The 20,646-nt window shown below is 57.7% G+C and overlaps 1 protein-coding gene across 7 annotated transcripts in view; it reads left to right on the top strand.

The window, feature by feature from the left end:
• Window positions 1–15,012, top strand: part of LOC119107811 (fibrous sheath CABYR-binding protein) — a 41,346-nt gene extending 26,334 nt beyond the window's left edge. For 4 of the 7 annotated variants that reach the window (XM_037231363.1, XM_037231361.1, XM_037231362.1 and 1 more), the window contains 4 exons: window positions 11,447–11,521; window positions 11,763–11,828; window positions 13,980–14,273; window positions 14,699–15,009. In XM_037231363.1, coding sequence (XP_037087258.1) covers window positions 11,447–11,521; window positions 11,763–11,828; window positions 13,980–14,273; window positions 14,699–14,806 — 543 coding nt within the window. In that variant the 3' untranslated portion in view covers window positions 14,807–15,009. Of the gene's footprint in view, window positions 1–10,374; window positions 10,446–11,446; window positions 11,522–11,762; window positions 11,829–13,979; window positions 14,274–14,698 lie in introns of those variants that run through there. The other 3 variants (XM_037231367.1, XM_037231364.1, XM_037231360.1) reach the window with 3 other exon arrangements.
• Window positions 15,013–20,646: the final 5,634 nt, after the last annotated feature.

The raw sequence follows: 20,646 nt of genomic DNA on the forward strand, positions 1-20,646 counted from the left end.
CTGGGTCAGATGGCACCGAGAACGGCGGACCAGGCTGGGTCAGATGGCACCGGGAACGGCGGACCAGGCTGGGTCAGATGGCACAGGGAACGGCGGATCAGGCTGGGTCAGATGGCACAGGGAACGGCGGACCAGGCTGGGTCAGATGGCACCGGGAACGGCGGACCAGGCTGGGTCAGATGGCACAGGGAACGGCGGACCAGGCTGGGTCATATGGCACAGGGAACGGCGGACCAGGCTGGGTCAGATGGCACCGGGAACGGCGGACCAGGCTGGGTCAGATGGCACCGGGAACGGCGGACCAGGCTGGGTCAGATGGCACAGGGAACGGAGGGCCAGGCTGGGTCAGATGACACCGGGAACGGCGGACCAGGCTGGGTCAGATGACACCGGGAACGGCGGGCCAGGCTGGGTCAGATGGCACCGGGAACGGCGGACCAGGCTGGGTCAGATGGCACAGGGAACGGCGGACCAGGCTGGGTCAGATGGCCCCGGGAGGGCGCACCGCGCTGGGTCAAGCCGGCTCTGGCTGACAGTCGATGCCTCTACGAACGATTTCGTGCCGAATCGCAACAGTCCGGACTGCCACACCTGAGCAGCGCCGTCTACCCGACCAGAAAACCCACCAAAACCAAAGAACAAAAACAAGACAAACACACAGTACAACTTTGGTGTCGGTAGAGAACTTGCAGGATTTACTTTTGGAGTAAAGTTAACAGTTGAAGGGCTCAAGCTTGTTCCCCACTTCACGGTCAGATACACGCCGTTAGCGTCAACCAGCGTTAGGCAGTACATTGTGAGTACGTTAAGTATCCGATGGCATACCAACAACTGCACATTTCGATGAAATCGCACCTTCTCAGTACGGCACCTGCGCGATACGCGATCCCTCTAGAGGGGGAACGTAGTATGGCGGTGTTAGACGGTCGCTAGGAACAGATGCGGCTGCCTCATTCCCCGTGAGATTGGTGCAGTCCCGGATCAGTTCGATCGAGTCCTCTGCCAGGTATCAGCCCCGTTCACGTGGCCAAGAGGTGCTGGCAGGCGGCGTGGCCTCTGGCTGGCAGGCCGTCGTGCCAAGAACTCGGGGAAACCGATTTGCTATAGAAGTGCTCGTGAAGCTGAGATGCGCTACAGGGCGGTCTCGATCAGTCACTGCGTTTCAACAGTGCGGCTTAAAGCATGAAGTCGCGATAGAAGAAAGTGGAAATGAATGCGTCCTGGTGCGCTACATTTGTTCGTCGTGTAGCCGTGGTCGCAACTGCTCCGCACCGGCTGTCCTGCGGCCCGTCCCGGTCCGGCCCGAGCTGATGCCAGACCCTCGTATACCGGTGCCGTCAGCTGTCCTGCGGCCCGTCCCGGTCCGGCCCGAGCTGATGCCAGACCCTCGTGCACCGGTGCCGTCAGCTGTCCTGCGGCCCGTCCCGGTCCGGCCCGAGCTGATGCCAGACCCTCGTATACCGGTGCCGTCAGCTGTCCTGCGGCCCGGCCCGGTCCGGCCCGAGCTGATGCCAGACCCTCGTATACCGGTGCCGTCAGCTGTCCTGCGGCCCGGCCCGGCCCGGTCCGAGCTGTTGCCAAACCCTCGTATACCGGTGCCGTCAGCTGTCCTGCGGCCCGGCCCGGTCCGGCCCGAGCTGTTGCCAAACCCTCGTATACCGGTGCCGTCAGCTGTCCTGCGGCCCGGCCCGGTCCGGCCTGAGCTGTTGCCAGACCCTCGTATACCGGTGCCGTCGGCGGTCCTGCGGCCCGGCCCGGTCCGGCCTGAGCTGTCGCCAGACCCTCGTATACCGGTGCCGTCAGCTGTCCTGCGGCCCGGTCCTGTCCGGCCCGAGCTGTTGCCAGACCCTCGTATACCGGTGCCGTCAGCTGTCCTGCGGCCCGGCCCGGTCCGGCCCGAGCTGATGCCAGACCCTCGTATACCGGTGCCGTCAGCTGTCCTGCGGCCCGTCCCGGTCCGGCCCGAGCTGTTGCCAGACCCTCGTATACCGGTGCCGTCAGCTGTCCTGCGGCCCGGCCCGGTCCGGCCCGAGCTGTTGCCAGACCCTCGTATACCGGTGCCGTCAGCTGTCCTGCGGCCGGGCCCGGTCCGGCCCGAGCTGATGCCAGACCCTTGTATGCCGGTGCCGTCGGCGGTCCTGCGGCCCGGTCCTGTCCGGCCCGAGCTGTTGCCAGACCCTCGTATACCGGTGCCGTCAGCTGTCCTGCGGCCGGGCCCGGTCCGGCCCGAGCTGTTGCCAGACCCTCGTATACCGGTGCCGTCAGCTGTCCTGCGGCCCAGCCTGAGCTGCTGCCCGATCCTCGGTACACCGGCGCCGCATGACGCCGGCCCGCACAGCGCGGCGAGGCTGGGTGGCACCCGGTATAAGTCTTGCAGAACAGAGAGCTACTCACAGAATCCTCCGGAAGGGACGTTGCATCCTCGACTGTTGGTAAACACCACGCTGCCAGACGTCGTCAAGCATGGCTGCTATTTGTAAGAGATCGCGATTTTTCGACATGGCTCCAAAGCTCTAGCACGGGACCGTGCAAGCCCATGTGGCCCAGCAACAGGCGGCGGACTGGCCGCGCCAGCATCGGAACGCTGCGCTGCAAACGGCGCTGGTGACACATTCCATATCGATTTTGAGGGCCGCTGACTTCCGATAGCCAGCATGTGAGGGTCAAAGGCTCAGATTCAGCTGTAGCTCAGCTGAGCGATTCCCAGAACGTGCAGCGTTGTCCGTGCTAACGTACCGGTGAAGTCCAGGAGTGTCTGGATACATTTGGAGAAATTTGGTGGTGCAGTGCGGTATGCACTTGGAACGATGGACGAGGTCGTCCACCGCGCCACCCGGCAGCCACCCGGCTCAACTGGCAGCGGGTGGGGAGGTGGTGGGAGCCAGGCCATGGACAGGAGCGTTCGTCGCACCGGCCATCTGACTTAAGCAAGGCTCAGAGCAGCGCAGCAAAGGCGCAGGGTGGGTCCAGCTGACCTGTGGTGTCCTGGTTATATGCACACTCGTCAGCCCGTTGACAATGCGCGGGGCTGGAGCCACCCGCCTGGCGAGGGGACCGCGCGGGGCGAGTTCGTCCGGTGCCTGTCATCAGCAGAGTTGATGGCTATGCAGCACTGCTGATCCGACGCCTGCCATCGAGTCTGTTGGTGACACTTGATGACACGCTCGCCCGTGGGCCCTGGTCATCACGTGCTGACTGTCGGCAGCTGGCCGCCGGCGTTAGAGGCGTCGACGGGCCAGCCGCCGGCGAGCTTGACCGAAGTGACCCGGGACTGCACCAGTCGTCACGGATGACAAGCAGCTGCAGGATGTTCTGCACACCGTGCAGCATCGCTGCATCATGTACCCGCCCCTCCAGAAGGCTACCATGACGACATTTATAGGCACGATGTTGGGGTGGTCATGTAATTTGATCGTGATATGCATGGAGTTGTCGGCATTTTGTGTACGGTGTGCACTCATGTGATGACAATGCTATTGCTCGAGTTAGGGGCACATGCGGCACCCTGCGCAAGGGTGGAATAAGGGCATGATAGTTTCCAACTTGTCCGTAGTACTACAGAAGCCGTGGACGCCGCAAATATTGCACTCGTGGTGGTGTTTCTGCATATATCACCTATTGTTTCAACCGAGCCTTGATCGCCAGGGCTCGGTCAGCGTTACTCCTGTTGTTTTGCCACTCACCATTTTTATTTCCATTGCAGTCAGTATCGTATATCGTTAACAAATGGAAAACCACCGTTTCGCATATAAAAAGAAAACTGCGTCGATTAATCGCCAATTATCAGGGGAGGGGGGGGGGGAAGTGCCCGGCGAGGAACTCTGCCGCCATTTCGGCAATTCAAGGGCAAGCTCGAAATTATGGAGCACATGGTTCTGTTGTTCCTTTATGTTTGCGACGTGCAAAGACTTTTGGATGTTGTCAATGGGAGACCACCTAAACCTGGCGTCTTATCACGGAAGTGTCAAACACATCATCAATGGTGCCTGTGCTTGCACGGCAGTGTCCCTTCTAAATTGAGGTCCCCGGTGGGCAGCTCAATTTAAAAGGCACGGAGGGGAGGGGGTGGTGCCCCGGCGTCTGCGACGGGACGGCTGTGAGCCGGGCAGGCCGGGTGACCGGCCGGGCGTCACGCTGCGCTGTCCTTGGCTGGCGCTCCCTGATGCAAGGGCCGCCAGACAGATGCAGCCACTCTCAGAACTATCGGCATCCCCGGCTGGTGCTTATCAACTGATGTAACCCGCGATGCCTGCCGCTCTGTGCAGCCGACGCCGCCGGGCGCCATCCGCGCCGCCGCCGAGCAGCTCAGGCCCGTTTGCGTACATAGTGCATGTTCCGGCACCGGTCTTCACGGGTGGCGCAGTCAGCTGAACGTACAAGCGCTCTAGCGCGCCGGTTCGGCGTGGCGCGCCGGGGTAAATTTAGCGGCATGACGCAATGTCAGCAGATGCCATTCCGCTCCATGCAGCTTCACTAGAAGGCCCGTATTAGGTGGCACTCTACTCCGAAATCGACGGCCCGTCGCGTATGCAGGAATGTGGTCTGGGTGGTGAGGAACGCGACACACGCGCCGGGCGGCGCCGCGGCCTTGCGTTGTTCTGGTCAGGATCGACCGTGCGGAGGCGTCCGCTCGCGGCCGCCGTAGTGTTCCGGTGCACGGGGAACAGCTGGACCTCGATGGCCCACTTTTTGATTAAGCGCCTCGCGACCAGCTGAACGGAGACCGGAAATGGGGCATGTTGGTCATGCCCCGGAAGTGGGGAATGGGTCTCTGGGCCTCTGCCTGGCCTGGAGCGCTGGAGCAGCCGGTGCGCTCGCCACTCGGGAGGGCGTAGACGTCCGATGAGGAGCGGCCTTGAACGCGCTGCTGCAGAACTTGCCGTGTAACCACTGTCGAAGTCCATATGGCCCGGGGACGGCATAGATAGATGTCATCTTGGTGCTAATATTATTTGCCTTTTTTATTTTACTTGCTGGACGTGTCATTCACCTGTTATCGGTGTTCACATGTGTTCAACTGACAATATCAGTCCATCGTAATGTAGTCGGTCGGTACGATCCGAACTGGAGGCGCAACTTTTCCCGCAAAAGCCCGCTGTGCCACAAAGCTTGCCCGGCATTAACCCGCAAGTACTAAGACAGTCGCAATACATGTTTTGTCACTTGTCCTTAATTTTACAGAAATACATCAAATGCGCCTCAAATTCCATGTCAGTGTCATCTAACGTGCAAGATGTTTGACTAATACTAGTGACGTTGCTTAGACAGCAGCGATCCAAAATACCTTGACTATGGTACTTCGGTTTTAACAAAGTACATCTTAAACAATGCGATATCAGTTTTTGGCCTTGGGTGAGTGAATAGGATAGTATGTAAAATGACCGATCACCGAAATATACTTAAGATTTCACGCTTGCACCTCATTCAGTAAATCACAGGTTAGGTCCTCCAAAATTGCTTGCGTCAACTGATGGGTTCTCGAGAGGTTAAAAAAAAATCCTCGATACTTCAGCGATGGGCAGCCTCTTCAGCTTAATCCATTGCACACGGGCACAAGCGCCGTTTGTGTGCGTCACATTGCAGCAAGGTCATAACCTGTATGCAACAACTAACTGCAAGCTCTCATTCTGCCCTTAAAATGATGCGTCATGCACCAGCACGTAATAAATGCCACGTAAGAGCTTTGAAATGATTCACATTTCCATCATACCACACTACCCATGTTTCATCGCACGACGGTCGTCGTACGGACGTCTGGGATACTGCGCACAAGCGGTGATGCAATGCCGTTTTCCCCAAAAATGTTTTCCATTCAAGAAACATGGTCCACATTTGGTGCTGTCACCCAAAACCGTGAGATGTTGCTAAATGTGGAAACAAGGTTTGTTAACAAGAACATAAAAAACAAGTCATGTCTAGAAACTCTGTCCACGTTTCACGTAGCCTACTAACTGCAACTTTCAGATCTATATCGAATATTTGATTGGCGTCGTATGTTCAATTGGAATATTTGACACAGACATGCAATACGTAATGCAATCCAGTTTCCCGTTGGTATTAATGACCATTAATATTCATGATGAGGTGCGGTTTTTTACGAAACGTTTGTGTTTGTATTTTGTCTTGGCCTTGTTCGCGTTCTGTTCGTGCCTGCGCTCGTTCTCTGTCAGTGTCGGTATTGGCCGTCTGTCGTCGCCGGGATGCGTTCCCCGTGGGCGCCGGTGTTGGTCTCCTGCCAGCGCGGCCGGCGTCGCAGTTCCGCGGCCACGCCCCTCCCCACTCGCCGGCCCCAAGCACCAGACGTGGCGTGGGAGCGACGCTCCCCCCCCCCCCCCCGCTGCCGCCGCGCCCGTCGGCTGGCGCGTCGCACCAGACATGAGGGGCGCACGCGCGCTGATGCATCACCGCCGGTTACCCCTTACCGGAGCGCGTTTCCGCCTCAGCCGAGGCCGACGGTGTCGAGGGCCGGTCGGGGCGGTGCGGCCCGCATAGCCGCTCTGCTCCGCGGCTGCCCCTCCCCTCCCCCCCCCCCCCCCGCCGCCGGGAGGTCGTCGGCCGGCGGGAGCGTGACGGCGCGGCGAGTCGGGACTGGTGCTGATCCGGCAAGGTCCGCTCTTGTAGTCAGTAGCCCGCTTTCATCACGAACTGCCAGGAAGTGCTGCAGCCTGACTCACATCGTGAACAGTCGTTAGGTGCTCTAGCCCCGTTTACATCGCAAACAACCCGCGAGTGCTGTAGCCCGGGTTACATGCCAACAGCCAACAGGTGCTGCCAGGCGGCGCGGTCTGTGGCGTGGAGTCGCATTGCCAAGAGCTTGTCGAGGACGAGTTTTACAAGTTGGTGTTCGTGACGTTGAAATATGCTGCATGTGGTTTTCGATTCCTTATTTACTGTGTTTTACCAGCGCTTTCTACAGCACCGAGTCGCGATAAAGGAGGCAAAAATGAAGCTCGCGCGTTCCATATTCGTCTGTCATGAATACTGGCCGCGCCTGCTCTGGATCAGTGGGCATGCGTCTTCGCGGTCCACGCCTCCCACCCGGCCAGCCGCCTGCTTGTCGTGCGCCTCTGCTGAGAATGCAGCCGCTAGTCTGGGAGTGGTCAGGACCGTATCCGACATGGCGCCTGCAGAATAGGCAGACTGCCTTGGTGAACTTTTAGGAGGAAAAAATGTGCATTCGTGAATGCTGGTAATGCATCACACCCTCAAGTATTTGTTCAGACGTGGTTGTGATTACGAAAGGCGGTAATTCTTGGACGCGAATCTGAAGTAATGCCAAAGACCTCGCCGGCTCACCATGCCAGCAGCGGACGTCAGGCCCTGAACCCCAAGCCAAGGCTGCAGCCTCCGTGCCTCGTAGGCAGGTCTTGTCCGACGGGTGGCGTCCCGTTCAGGCCGACATCCGGATCGGACGCGCCGCCGTGCCTCCTGGTCTGGCCGTGGGCAGAGGCGCCGCACGGGCTCAGTATGCGGGCTCGGCGTCTCTCGTGAAGGATCACCTCCGTCCCATGGTGTCGGAGTCATTTGCATGTCGCTTATAAACTAGCTGCATGAATTATGAGCTTTGGTCGAGTCGTGCGCCTTGTGGCGACCCTGAAAATACGCGTCCTCTGTCGCCGCGAAGGCTCTCCTCACTGAACGGGGTGCGACGTAGCGGTTGCGATGAAGGTCTGCATGGTCTGCATCTGCGTCTGCACCTGAAGGCACCAGGCAGCCCACTTTTCCGAACCATCTTATCCATCTGAAAACGACGACAGGAGGCCATTGTCCTGGCGAGATATTATATGTTGTGGTCGTTTTAACGTTATCACTGCGCACCGACAATCCTGAGGGGTGTGCGTGCACGCTCTAAGCCCATCACTTTACGCTGTTGTTCGCCTGCCTTGCACCTCCGGGTTCTGGTCGCCCAGGTCAGAGCCTTGTTGGCACCCCACGGGCGCTTGGCATGGCCGCAGTAGGCTGTATTGGGAGCCTCCCTGTCTGTATGCGCTTTGCCCGCGGCGCGGGATGGGTCTTTTGGCGTAGGCACTAGCTGCCGAGGTGTTCGGTTTTTAGCACGACCATTTCCGGACAGGATGAGAGGGGATAAATCTCGTCGGTTATGCCGAACGATAATTTTTAGTTCACCCAGCGTCACCCGAATATCGTGAGGCGGCAAATAATCGGCAAATAATCGGCAAATAATCGTGCCAAGACATAGTACGGTCCAACAGACGGAGGATGCTGCGAGCGCTTGGGAGTGTTCACATTGGTATGGCTTTTGAGCGGAAATGGGCATCTTGAAAATGGTTCGCTTCATTTTACATCCCCTTTCTTAGAACCTAACCCCGTCCAGTTTCTGAGCTACACGTTCGTGAAGGTGTGCAGACTTTTTCGGGAGACTATTTCAAGGTCACCCAGGGAGCCATGACGCCATAACGCCATTCAAATCCTGCAGTTTCCTTAAGCCGTGCGGCGACCAGGCCGAGCAAAACATAATTGTTGAGTTGTTCTTATGTGGCATTCGTAAGCACGATTTCCAGCTATGGCGGCCGTCAATCGGCTCTGAATCAAGGTTGCGCAAGGTGTGATGGCGTAATCAAACAATAACGTATTGATGAGCGTATTTACTAAACGGATTAATTGTGTTGACTAGAGCGGCCTTTTCAGCTTAAAAGTATATCAGTAGTTATAAGTGAGCTAATTTCATCTTGCCTGTTGCTGACTTCAGTGCCTTCAAATGCGGAACATTTCCTTTAAGCAATTTTACGTTTTTTTAAGGGATCTCGTACTTCACGCCAGCAACATTTGTCTCCTACCACCTGCCGAGGCATGCATAAATCCCCCTTCTTCACATCTGCTATAGCACCAGGATAATCCCATGACACGGGAAAGCGGACAAATCGTATTACACTGGCAGCTCCATTTGGTCCAGCGCCCAGATACCATACGTCAAAGTGGCTGTATTGGTATCTCCATTCTTTCATTTAATTCCTGGCAGCCACAAGCCGAAAACGAATTAAACAGAAACTCCAATGTGCGTATGGATCACATGACCGGGTATTCATCACGTGCAGTCCTTAATGACTCGTTAGCGCATCCGCACGTGGCAGATGCAGGTATGGGGCTCCGACCCGTGCTGGGCTGAACAGGCGAGTGATGACGTCACGGCATGCCACACACCTGCGCCCAGACACCAGTGACGTCACGGCAGCCATACACCTGCGCCCAGACACCAGTGACGTCACGGCATGCCATACACCTGCGCGCAGACACCAGTGACGTCACGGCACGCCATACACCTGCGCCCAGACACCAGTGACGTCACGGCATGCCATACACCTGCGCGCAGACACCAGTGACGTCACGGCATGCCATACATCTGCGCCCAGACACCAGTGACTGAAGAACCCCTGGACAGCGGACCGCTTCAGTCAACAGACGCCGATGTTTGGTTGTCGGCTCACTAGTTTTGAGCTGAATGTGACGAGACGTAGCTAAAATTATGTCTTTCTTGCGAGGTGCCGAATGCCTGAAGCTGTGGGCTACCGACTCCGGCCTGTTCGCGGTTCCGCGGCATTAGTACTACAACAAAAGCCGAACAAAGTGTTACGCGACAAAACTTGTATTGCAAAAACCTATACTGGTCATTACTTTTACTGCAAATACTTACACAGCCACTACTTACACACGACGTTACTTCTACTGCAAAAACTTATGCGCGACATTGGTGCTTCATGATAAAATTTATGCTTCAAAAAATTAAACTCGTCATTACTTCTACTGCAAAAAAAATATAATCATTGCTTGTGCACGATTTTACTCCTACGGCATGTACTCAAACGCGACATTAGTGCTACTCGACAAAACTAAGTGTTTGCGGTAGAAGTGTTTGCTATAGAAGTGTTTGTAGAAGTGTAAGTGTTTGCTGTGGTAATGACTATTTTGTAGCGTAAGTTTTATCGTGTTGCTCGCACATTTTGTATTAATTTTTTGCAGTAGAAATAATGTCGCATATAAGCGAAGACTACTTATTACGTAAAGATTTGTGATGATGAATATAAACTTAAGTTTTGTCGTGTATCACTCCTGTCGTGTATAAGCCTTTGAGGTAGAGGTAATGTCGCGTATAAGCTCAGTCTGTATAAGCTTTTGCAGTATAAGTGATGCCGCGTATGACTGATGTCTTAGTACTCCTGTGGGCAGGAGCTTTTGCTACCGATACCGTAGCATCGGTGTCGTGACAGCCTCGCGGGGCGTCCGTCGGTGTTGCCCGTCTTTCCTGGTGGCCGGCCGGCCGGAGGTTCGGCCGGCGCGGGCTGCAGGGGCCGCCGGGGGCCGCGGCCGCCGGCGGCCTTATAAGGGAGGCCGGGGCCGAGCTGGGCCTCAGTCGCGTCGCAGTCGACCCACTGCCTCCCCGCCGTCCGCACCTCACTCCCCCGCCAGCCATGTCGGACCCGGCTGAGGTGAGCCCGCGCCCGGAGCGTGGCGGCGTCCGGCACCGGTCGCCGGTCGCCGGTCGCCGGTCGCCGGTCGCCAGTCGCCAGTCGCCGGTCGCCTCGCCGGTCGCCGGTTACGAGGCACCGGGCACCGGCTATCCAACCCACCGAGCTATGTCCGGACTTGCTGTCAGTTCCTACACCAGAAAACTTGCTTTATCTCACTGACTTGTTCTTTATTTTATCCGCTGTCTGAAATTTAAAGTGATTTTTACCTTTACCTCAACGGTCCCTTTCTTTCCGAAAGGACGGGTGGTCTCTCACGGCATGTTTGTCCATCGTCTGACCTTCTTACGCTTGTGTCACATTCTCTTCTGAAGTCATGAGCGCATGCGTGTTTGGCACGTTTGTCCATCATATTTGGCTTCTTACGGCGTGTTCGTCCATCTTCTGAGCCTTCTCTCTGCTCTGAGCTCTCACCACCTTCGGTTCACCAGCGCGGTCCGTGCTGGTCCCGGGTTTTGTCGGGGCTGCTTCACAGCCGCTCTGCCTCATCTGGCCGGACTCGACCCGTGATGAACCCTCGAAGGGGGTGTGGCCAGCCGGCCGACCTCCTATTTCCGGTCTCCGGTCGACCACGTGACGTGACTCAGCTGTGACGTACCGGTTCCCGTCGATCGGCGTCTAATTCTGGCTCTGGCGGCTGGCGTCGGGCGTCGGCCGTCTTCGCGCCGCCGCCGCCGCCCGAGCCGGCCATGGACTGCTGGCGCTGGTTGCTGGCGCGCCTGGGCCGCCGCGCCCCGGTGGGTCTCGCCAGCGCCCTGGGGGCTGTGCTGTGCTGTGGTGGTGACGGCCGTTCTGGGACACTCGGCGGTCCCGGCTCCCGGGCGGCGCGTCCGTGCGTGCCGGCAGACCGCGTCGGGGCCGGCCTGTCCTCGGCCCCCGGCAGACGTGTGTGTGTGGGCGTGAGGCCGGACCGGCCAGAGGTGAGGCCGGCCGACAGCTGACAGGCGCCGTCTGTCCGGCAGGCCAAGGTGGAGACGGAAGCCGCCACGGAGGAGAAGCCAGCCGAGGAGGCGCCCGCCGCCCCGCAGGAGGCCAAGGTGCGTGCCCCGCCCGCTCCCCCCCCCCCTTCCCCCCAACGCCGCCCGCTGAATCTGCGGGCCGTGCATGCGCGCCTGGTGACCCATGCGATCATGATTATCTCGTTAACGATTCGGATTGCGTCGTTGTGCCGCGTGTGGCGCTGATGACCGGCTGGTGCGGCGGGCGCGGGTGTCGTCACGTGCTGCGCAGCAGGTGGGGGAGTTTCCGTCGCCTGACGCGCCACTTGCTTTGTGGCAGGCTGAGGAGCCGGCGGCGCCAGCGGAGGCGCCGAAGGAGGGAGGCGATGCCGCCCCGGCGGCCGAGGTAAACTAGCACCCTGCACGGCAGTCTGATTGTCTTTCATGGCGCCGGAGCGGCGGCCAGCCCTCTTCTCTCGCCCCTCAACGCCATGCCTCGGGCCTCCCGCGCCCCTGGTGCAGCGCCAGTCAGCTTGAGGTTCGCGCGACTGCGGTTAGATGGCAGGGCCGAGGCGGATGAACGACGCCAGCGCGCAGGGGGCGCGCCGCCGGAAGCGACTCGCCACCGGCTGGGATATGACCTAGTGTGCACAGTCAGCATATGACCTAGCGTGCACGGCCAGCATGCCGTTTCGTCCTGTAGTTCACGCGGCAAATACGGCCGTGCATTTGTTATTTTGTTCGAGCCAGTGTGCATATTCTTGTTGTAGACTTGCCGATTTTTATGCAGGGTACGCTTCTCCTTACACTTACCATAAATAAATGGTGCATAACAGTTCGTCTTTGATGGTGTGAAAAGCAGAAGCGGAAACACTTCCATTAGCTCGAGTGTTTACTTCACTAGTTCACACATCCACACTCTTTTCACACTCTTCACACACTCTTTTCTTTCCTCGAAGCCCTTTAAGCCTTAACAGAGAATTGTCCGTTCGTTTTCGTTTGTCCAGTCAGTTGGTCTATTTGACCAGTTTTGTGGTGGTGTCGAGCTAACCACCGCCAACTCTCTGCTCCAATTGCTTTGGCTGCCTGCCGACCGATCTGGCGCGCCCGTGCCGCTGGTGACGCTTTTTTGTCGCCGACGCTGGGCCAAAACAGCGGGCGGAGGAATTCGGGCTGGGTCCCAGCTGCGCTCCACTGGGCGGCCGCGCTTAATGGGGCCGCTCCCTGTCGTCATCGTTTGCATTCGGCCCGTCTGTGGACTATTGCGGTGAACGAGCGGGACGGACGCTTGCTGGCTGCGTCCCAGAGGTCCGGCGGGCACCCCGGCCACAGAGCGGCGTCCTCGACCCACGTGGTGTCTGGACGCCGTATGTGCGGGGAACCGCCGCACAGGCAGGGAACGACCGTGGCGCCGCACACAGACACGTCCGGCATGCTGACGGGCACAATGCCACGTTGTGGCAGCATGAAATCTCACGCAGTTTGAGGATCTGGTCGACCACCGGTCGGGCCGCGTCCGCTGGACGGTCCGTCTGTCAGGGCCGCCTGTCAGGGCCATCTGTCACGGCCGTCTGTCAGGATCATCTGTCAGGGCCGTTTGTCAGGATCATTTGTCAGGGCCGTCTGTCAGGATCAACTTCAGGGTCATCTGCTAGGGCGGTTCGTCAAATCACCTGTCAGGGCCGCCTGTCAGGACCATTTGTCAGGATCATCTGTCAGGCCTGTCTGTCAGGTCCGTCTGTCAGGACCTCTGTCGACCGCTGCCGGTGCGCCCGGCCGTCGGGGCAGCTGTTGACGGGCGTGGCGCGGTCCCAGACAGCTCGCCGCTGACGCGAGAGCGACGGCCGCGGAGGGCGGAGGGCGGGCCCAGCCGCGGGCTGCGCGCGGCCTCGGTATGGTCGTACTCCGCGAGCAGATAGCTTCGTTCCGTGCTGCACGATTGTCCGGTACCCTCGGACCGGATCAGGGTCAGGAGGGCTGACGAGGATCCAGGGCTCCAACACTCACAGGAGCTGCGTGAGCAAAAATATCCAAAATGGCCGCGTCGTCGATGCGTCCTTAAGTAACGAACACATGCAGAGGCAGATCCAACACGTCGCACACCGCTCTTCCGCACGAGGCAGTGACGCTTGACCAGCCGCTCAGCTGGGGGCACGGGCGTGCGCGACGCCCTCGTGGCGCGAGTGGCTAGCGCACCCCTGGGTTGGCCCTCGCTCAGCCCGCGACCGGCCAGCGGGGGTCGAAGAGCGATGGGATCGGACCCGGCTCTGATCTGGACCCGGACCCGGCGTTGGTCTCACCATTCTCCTGTCTTTGATATCAGCCGAAGGGCAAGCGCGCCTGTGTTCCCGGCCTCGTGCGGCGACTTTTATGCTCGTGGGGCGGGGGGGGGGGGGGGGTCATGTTTTGTCGGCATCACATGGCTCTTGGCATTTGATATCGCTGGCTTTATTGATGCGTGTGTCTCGTTTTGTATTGTCGACGAATGTGGATTGATTCGGTTGTGCCGCAGTGATGATGTTTGAGCGATGCTGAAACATGGTATTGTGTCTGGCAGGATGCTTCTGCCGAGGTGAAGGCGGAAGGGCCGAAGGTCGAGAAGAAGGAGGAGGAGACGGCGCCGGCGGCGGAGAAGAAGGAGGAGACGCCGGCCGAGGAGAAAAAGGAGGAGGTGGAAGAGAAGAAGGAGCCGGCGACGGAGAAGGAGGCGCCTGCTGCCGAGGAGGAGAAGGCACCTGCCGTGGAGGAGAAGAAAGAGGAGGCGGCTCCCGTGACAGACGAGAAAGAGGCGGAAGCCCCCGCGACAGATGAGAAGAAGGAGGAAGTCTCGACCGAAGAGAAGGCTCCAGAGGTGAGTGCCAAGTCCCACAGAAGGTGACCGTTCACGACATCAGCTGGACGCGAGAATCATATCGATACATGGCTCGGTCGAACGGTCGCCGATTGCGGTACTGAGTTTATTCTTTTTAGAGGGAGGGGTAGGCACCGTCCAAACGGAGGCTTGTTACCACCTTCGGCCCGCAAACGAAGTCTGATCTTGCGACTGCTCAGCTAAAAAATATGTTTGTCATATTCCAGCAACCAAAAACGTGTTTTTTATTGACTTGCTGAATTCAGTCGTCTTTTCGGAAACACTCCACTGTGGCGCTAAACCGATGTCCACCAATACTTCAGTGCTTCGGCCTTGCTGGCTTCTACCCTCGGATCTGTTGTTGACGATGTGGGCGTGCGCGCCAGTGGTGCCCGTGATCAAGACGTCGCTCTGCTCCGCCGCAGGCGCCGGCTGACGCCGAGAAGCCGGCCGAGAAGCCGGCCGAGTCGGAGCCGGAGCCGGTGAAGCCGGCCGAGAAGCCGGTCGAGGAGCCGCCCAGCACGGAGGAATAGTCGGCGTGCGCGCAGCCTAGCTCCTGTTTCACCGGACCAGCCGACGCGTCGCTGGCGTCGCCCCACACACCGGCCGACGGCCCGGCCGGCGGGCGAGTTTTATGAATTTCACAAGTGGGCAAGCTCGCGCCGGGACCTGCGCGCGACAGTGCTGCGTGAGCGCCGGGTCGGAGCGCGCCCGACGAGGCGCGCGCCGACGCCGTGCGGCGCTCCGACGCCGGTCCGGCCGCGGCTGCTGATGTGACGCCTGGCCTGGGGCCGCCCGGCCGTGCGGGCCGCTCCGTGGGTGGCCGACGGCAGCGGTGCCGCCGCGGCTGCTGATGTGGCCCCGTGTGTGGGGCCGCCCGGCCGCGCCGCCGCCCGACGCGGCCGGCCGCGCGGCGCGGCGGCGCGCCAGGTCAGCCGCTGAGCGCGGCGGCGGCGGCGCGGCCGCGCCCCGGCCGACGCGGCCCGGCGCCGGCGCGGAGCATCGCCCGCTCCGCCGACAGGGCGCCGACCAAATTCGAAATTGCACCCCGGCAGGGCGACAGTGGAAGCCAAGGCGGGCTGGACGCGCGCCGAGACTGCTCTGCGCGGGACTGGTGTCTGTGACCCGATCGTTCTGCGCGGCCGTGGTAGGCTTTCACCGATGCATTAAGGATTCTAGTGTTACGTTTGTGCGCTCGTGTTTAATTTCAAACTTCCAGTGATGAGCAGGCGAAGAGCCAAGAATATCTCCCGGTTGTGTGTATTCGTACTATTTGATAATAAAAATTGATCTGATTTCTAGATTAGCAGCCTTAGTCAAGAGTTGGACATGAATATCAGATGCACATCGTGCGAAAGCACCTTTTTGTCTACGGAGCAGGTATGCTTGCAGGCTCGACAAGACATCAGTGCCTGCGGTCCTGGCTCAGACCAATGATTCATTTCGGTTGTGAGTACAGTTCGGTCACTTGCCAACGGACGGGCCTGCTGCATTCGGTATATAACGGTCTCAATTCAAAACAAACCGGCTAGGACCCAAAAACGCGACAAGTTATTAGCCGTCTTCGCTGGCAAGAAGCATCGAAACTTGCCGGCATTCATCAGTGTGGTTTTGATAGTGCCTCGGATACAGCGTATATCCTCGGGCGTATACAGCTGCTTCTCTCGGAAGCGTTATCTTGTTTGCCCGTCCGCTGGCCACCGTCTAGTGTTACCCGCGAGCCAACGCCGCGCGGCTTACGGAGACTGCAACGCCGGACGTCGGGTTTTTTGTTGTAAGACTGACGAATGGGCATGGTCAAAACAAAGATGTAATTTTTTACTACTCAATTCTGAACCAAGGTTGAGCATGCCTGGGCGACCATGGGCTGACCATTTCAATGCAACGTTTGACACCACTTCCATTTACAATCTACGTCCACTATCATCTGCGCTGAAAACTGTTCTACAATCTTTCCACTGCTCAGTTTTGAGCAAAGGTTGAACATTCCCAGACGAACCATTCCCATTTTGCCCATTTTATTGCAACGTTTCCATTTCAATGAGTGCCATCGGCTAAGGAAAAGTTGACGGAACTATTGCAAAATGAAAAGCTGCGGCGTTTTTTCCAAGTAATCAATTAGCACCAGGTTCCTGCAGTTAATTGTCTTCAAAATACGAACAGAATTGCATCTTTCGGTGCCTTCTGGTTTCTGTTTCAGTAAAAGAAGGTACATGGTAACCAAAAAAAAGAAGAAAATCGTACTCCCTAAAACTGGGTGGGCGATATCTGGGGATTTTTGGGGGGAGGGCCTTTCATTAGGAGATGCCCTTTGCGAATCCTTCGTCCCACGCCCGCCTTACCAATACTCTGGCCGCGCTGCCCCCCCCCCCCCCCTCCCCCTCCACAGCTAACAATCTATCGGGGCCTCGAGTAAACGGATCTGGCAGCAGCGCAGCCCGGCCTGTGCCCTGCCAGGATCCAGTCTCTTGTATAAAATGGATTCAGCTGCTGTACTGTCCAAGCAGAACAAAGCTTGTGCCCAACGGGGAATGTAGTGTGTTTTTCGTGAATGCCGTCGCAAAATGTGAGTGGGATTTTTATTGGCTCGGGCCGGTTTCCCAGCAGGATTCCAATTCTCGCACAGCATTTGCCAGCGGCTGCGCCACACTTGCATTCGTGCGGGCAGTGGTGTGAATATTGTATGTGTTGTCGTGGGCCGCTTATCTTTTTTGCGTCGTGCGCGCCTTTCCTGCTTTGTGTCGTGCTCAGCTGGGAAATGAAATAAAATGTGTTGGGCCGTACAAACATCCAAGTCGCCCGACTGCATGCTTGTTAAGACACCCGTTGACAACATGCGGCAAAACCAGCTGGGTTCCGAAACCGTATTTGGATCGTTAATGCAAAAACATTGGGTTTATGTCATCAGTTCCCCCAACAAGCTGTTGACTTAACTTTCAAATTACCTACATTACCCAATGGTGACGGAATTAAATTAAATTAAAATGCCACTTGCCTGTGGATCCCGGTCTTTGCGTGGTGGAGTGTAGTTAACCGAACTACCTCATTTTAACGATGTGGTCAGTGTGGGGTGTCGTATGTGATGCCAGCCCAGTGATCGAGCCCAGTTTTAAACTATTCAGCTGCGGATGGCGACAGTATTGCCGGTGCAAGAGCGTTCCAGTCATTTACGACGTAGGATCTGAATGTGTTCCGACGGACGAAGGTCCTGAGTTAAGGGCTTACATTGTCATTTAAATCATCATTACATCATACCATTTTCGTGTCGTATCTTGCAAGAACTCGCCCACCGGCAAAGACATGCCTCCGTGACACATCTGGAACATTGCAACAGGCAGCTTTATTGGCGTGGCCGCCCGATGCGTCTACTCCGCATGTCTTCACCTCACCGCACCACATCTCCCGTGCCGCCGGTCGACCCGGTCGGCCCAGTCGGTTGCCGCGGGCGGATCTCGGGCACATAGCCGCAGGATTCGACCTCTGTCTTGGCGAACTCCACCTTGGCAGGGTTCGATGTGCTGCCGTTTTCATCACACTTCTCCAGTAGCGTCCAAACGTGGTCTGGATGAGCAGCGTAGTCGTCATCATGCGCAAGGATGGCATCCACGACTTTGCAAGTCCGTGGTACATCGTCCCGAGCCTAGTCTCCTAGTCGGCCGAACTCGTCGCCACTTGTATCAGTCCCTCGAGGACTCGTTTGTACGTGTACCGTTTCCAGGGCGTGATGAATGTTGTGAGATGCTGATCTTCACCTGCGGTGGCCATCTGGGGGCATTCATTCTTGGTGTCAAATTTGGAGAAGAATCATGCGTCTTTATTGATACCGGACACGGTGTCGTGCGGCATGTAAACGGGATGAGGTCCTCTCTTGACGCACGTTTTCAGCCTGGTCAGGTCTCAACAGATGCGAACATATCCAGAGTTCTTTGGGACAACTGCTATGGAATGGCACCACTCTGTGGTGCTATATGCGGGGACGATGATAACCCTCGCCTCAAGATCGCCCCGCTGCCGGTTTACCTCGGCTCGTCATCCGAACGGGATCTTGCGAACAGCGCTCAGGTTCAATGATTTCGCATCTTCCCGCGATGTATTTTCGTTGACCCGCCTGCCATCTCACGGACTGTGGATGCGTCAAACGCACGCGGGAACGCTGCCTTCATCTGCGCCAGATGATCTGCCCGCTGCTGTGGCGACGGGTCGCCCATGTCAGAGGACCATATCGGTTTACACGGTCTGTCACAATGACTGGTCATGGATGCCCCTGGTCGGTCGCATGGGCTGACGTGCGGGTTCTCCAGCGCAGCCCGCTGCGCGCTGATAACGTTAGACAGCGCCACCTGCGAGTCCTGGAGCATAGGCGGCGTCACTTGCTACCCAGTTTTAGCCGCGGGCAGCGCCACCTGCGGTCCGCTGCTGGTCGGATGGTGGCTGTGGCTGTGTCGGATGCGGCTGCCGTTTCGAGGATGGAGATGATCGTTGTTGTGCTGAGAGCAGGGTAGGCAGGGACATAGCCAGAACGTTCTCTGCCGGCTAGTGACCTGGGCTGACATTGAAGTCGGCGTCCGTTCCAACAACTTACACGTATGCAATCTGTTTTGGGAAGCACGCCAGAAGGATACGCAGTTCCATGGAGTGAAACCATGACGGGAGAGCCGCGCGTACACCTCCGATGACGTAAATGTCAGTTGCAACTGCGTGCTGACCAATGCGAAGAACGGCACTGAGCGTTCAACGACAGTGAAGCCGCTTGCTGTCTGCAGAAATAGCCTTTCCTTTACTGGAACCAGGTTGCGTAGGTCAACACCAATCGCACTTGTCTATTCAGAACCGATGACTGTGGACTCAGCTCCGGTATCAGGGGACCATGACAGACGGGCACTGCCGTTGAGATGCGTGACGATGGCACGAATCTACGGCGTCTTACGGAACGTGGGCCTGATGCTGATACGTCAGACACCATGATACGGTACTGCACATGGTCACTCCGATAGCGTCTCACCGCTCCGCCGTACCGGCGCTCCGAGACGCCCCACTGACTCTCACTCCTCCCGTCGGCTGCTGTAGAACTATTGTGGCCCGGTGACCGCTGACCTTTGACCTGATGGCCTCGCCACAGAAACTACACTTTCTCGTTGGCGGATTCCTAATCTTGTGGGCTGTAGAGACACGAGTGACTGACATGGCTTAGCCTTCCTGTTCGTCACGTCCACACTGAGCATTTTCACTGGTGCGGCAGGTGTTAACAGCCTTCTGTAACGTGGGTGATTCATCTGCCAAAAGCTCCTCCAGTACGCCTGCGTCTCGTACTCCAGTGACTGTTTTATCGCGGACCTGGTCGTCTTGGGAATGGTCACAGAGATTGCAAAATTCGTAAATCTCTTTGCCTGCGGTCAGAGAAAATTATTAAGCGATTCCTCTGGCTCTTGCGACCGCAAACAGAATTCGCGGCGATCCAGGATCCCGTTCTCTGTTTACGTAAATGCTCACCGACCTTGTCCAGAATGACATCAGCGGTGACGGTTGCATCGGTCACATCATCATCCAGTGACTATTTCACCAGTCCTACCAAACGTCATCGAGAAGTGCGATCAGTGCCTCCTTTTGCCGCCAGAGGTAGAATGGCCATTCGCGTCAGTTTACAATGACCATTGAATTTCCTTTCCACGCAGTTAATGCTCACAGAGATGCGTCCGATAAAAGGTGTGGAGAAGATAGTAAAGCCGCCGATGGCGAGCAGCCCCCGGTGCGTGCTGGTGGCTCTCCCTCACCTTGTGCAGCGGTGCGTTCTTGGTAATCTTGTGAAACATGCGTGGACAGCGTTAAGAGGTGTTCCGTCAATCGCCCTTCTCTTTCCCGGGCTTCCTGCTGGTGCCCGGCCGCCACCTCCGTTTGCGTTCTCAGCAGGACAATCAGCTGCCCCACAGCCGCCTCCGCTGAACTGACCGACATGATGATGCCTTGTGCAATTTCACAGCAATCACGGGTGGCCCGGAGTAGGCTCAGGCCTAGTACTACCGACGGCGCCATGGTAGTTTTATTGGCGTGGCCGCGCGATGCGTCCACTCCGCATGTCTTCCTCACCACATCTCCCGTGCCGCCGGTGGGCCAGGACGGCCCAGCCGGCTGCCGCGGGCGGTTCTCGGGTCACAGAGGCGGACTCAGGTTCCAGGTTATCTCACAACCAAACTGGTCCCAGCACAAATATTTGAGGGGTACCGCCGACGAGGTCAGTTCAGTCAGATTTAAAGTCACAGACCTGTTCTCTCTGCTGCTGGATGGAAGCAGGCTTGAACATAACAACTTTGTCTATAACTTTAAATAACCGCGGGATGTCGCAAGCAATTATTGTCCAGATTCAATTGTTATGCTT

The sequence above is a fragment of the Pollicipes pollicipes genome, unplaced genomic scaffold, assembly GCF_011947565.3.
Source record: "Pollicipes pollicipes isolate AB1234 unplaced genomic scaffold, Ppol_2.1 Scaffold_6686;HRSCAF=7923_pilon_pilon_pilon, whole genome shotgun sequence".
Classification (NCBI taxonomy): Eukaryota; Metazoa; Arthropoda; class Thecostraca; order Pollicipedomorpha; family Pollicipedidae; genus Pollicipes; species Pollicipes pollicipes.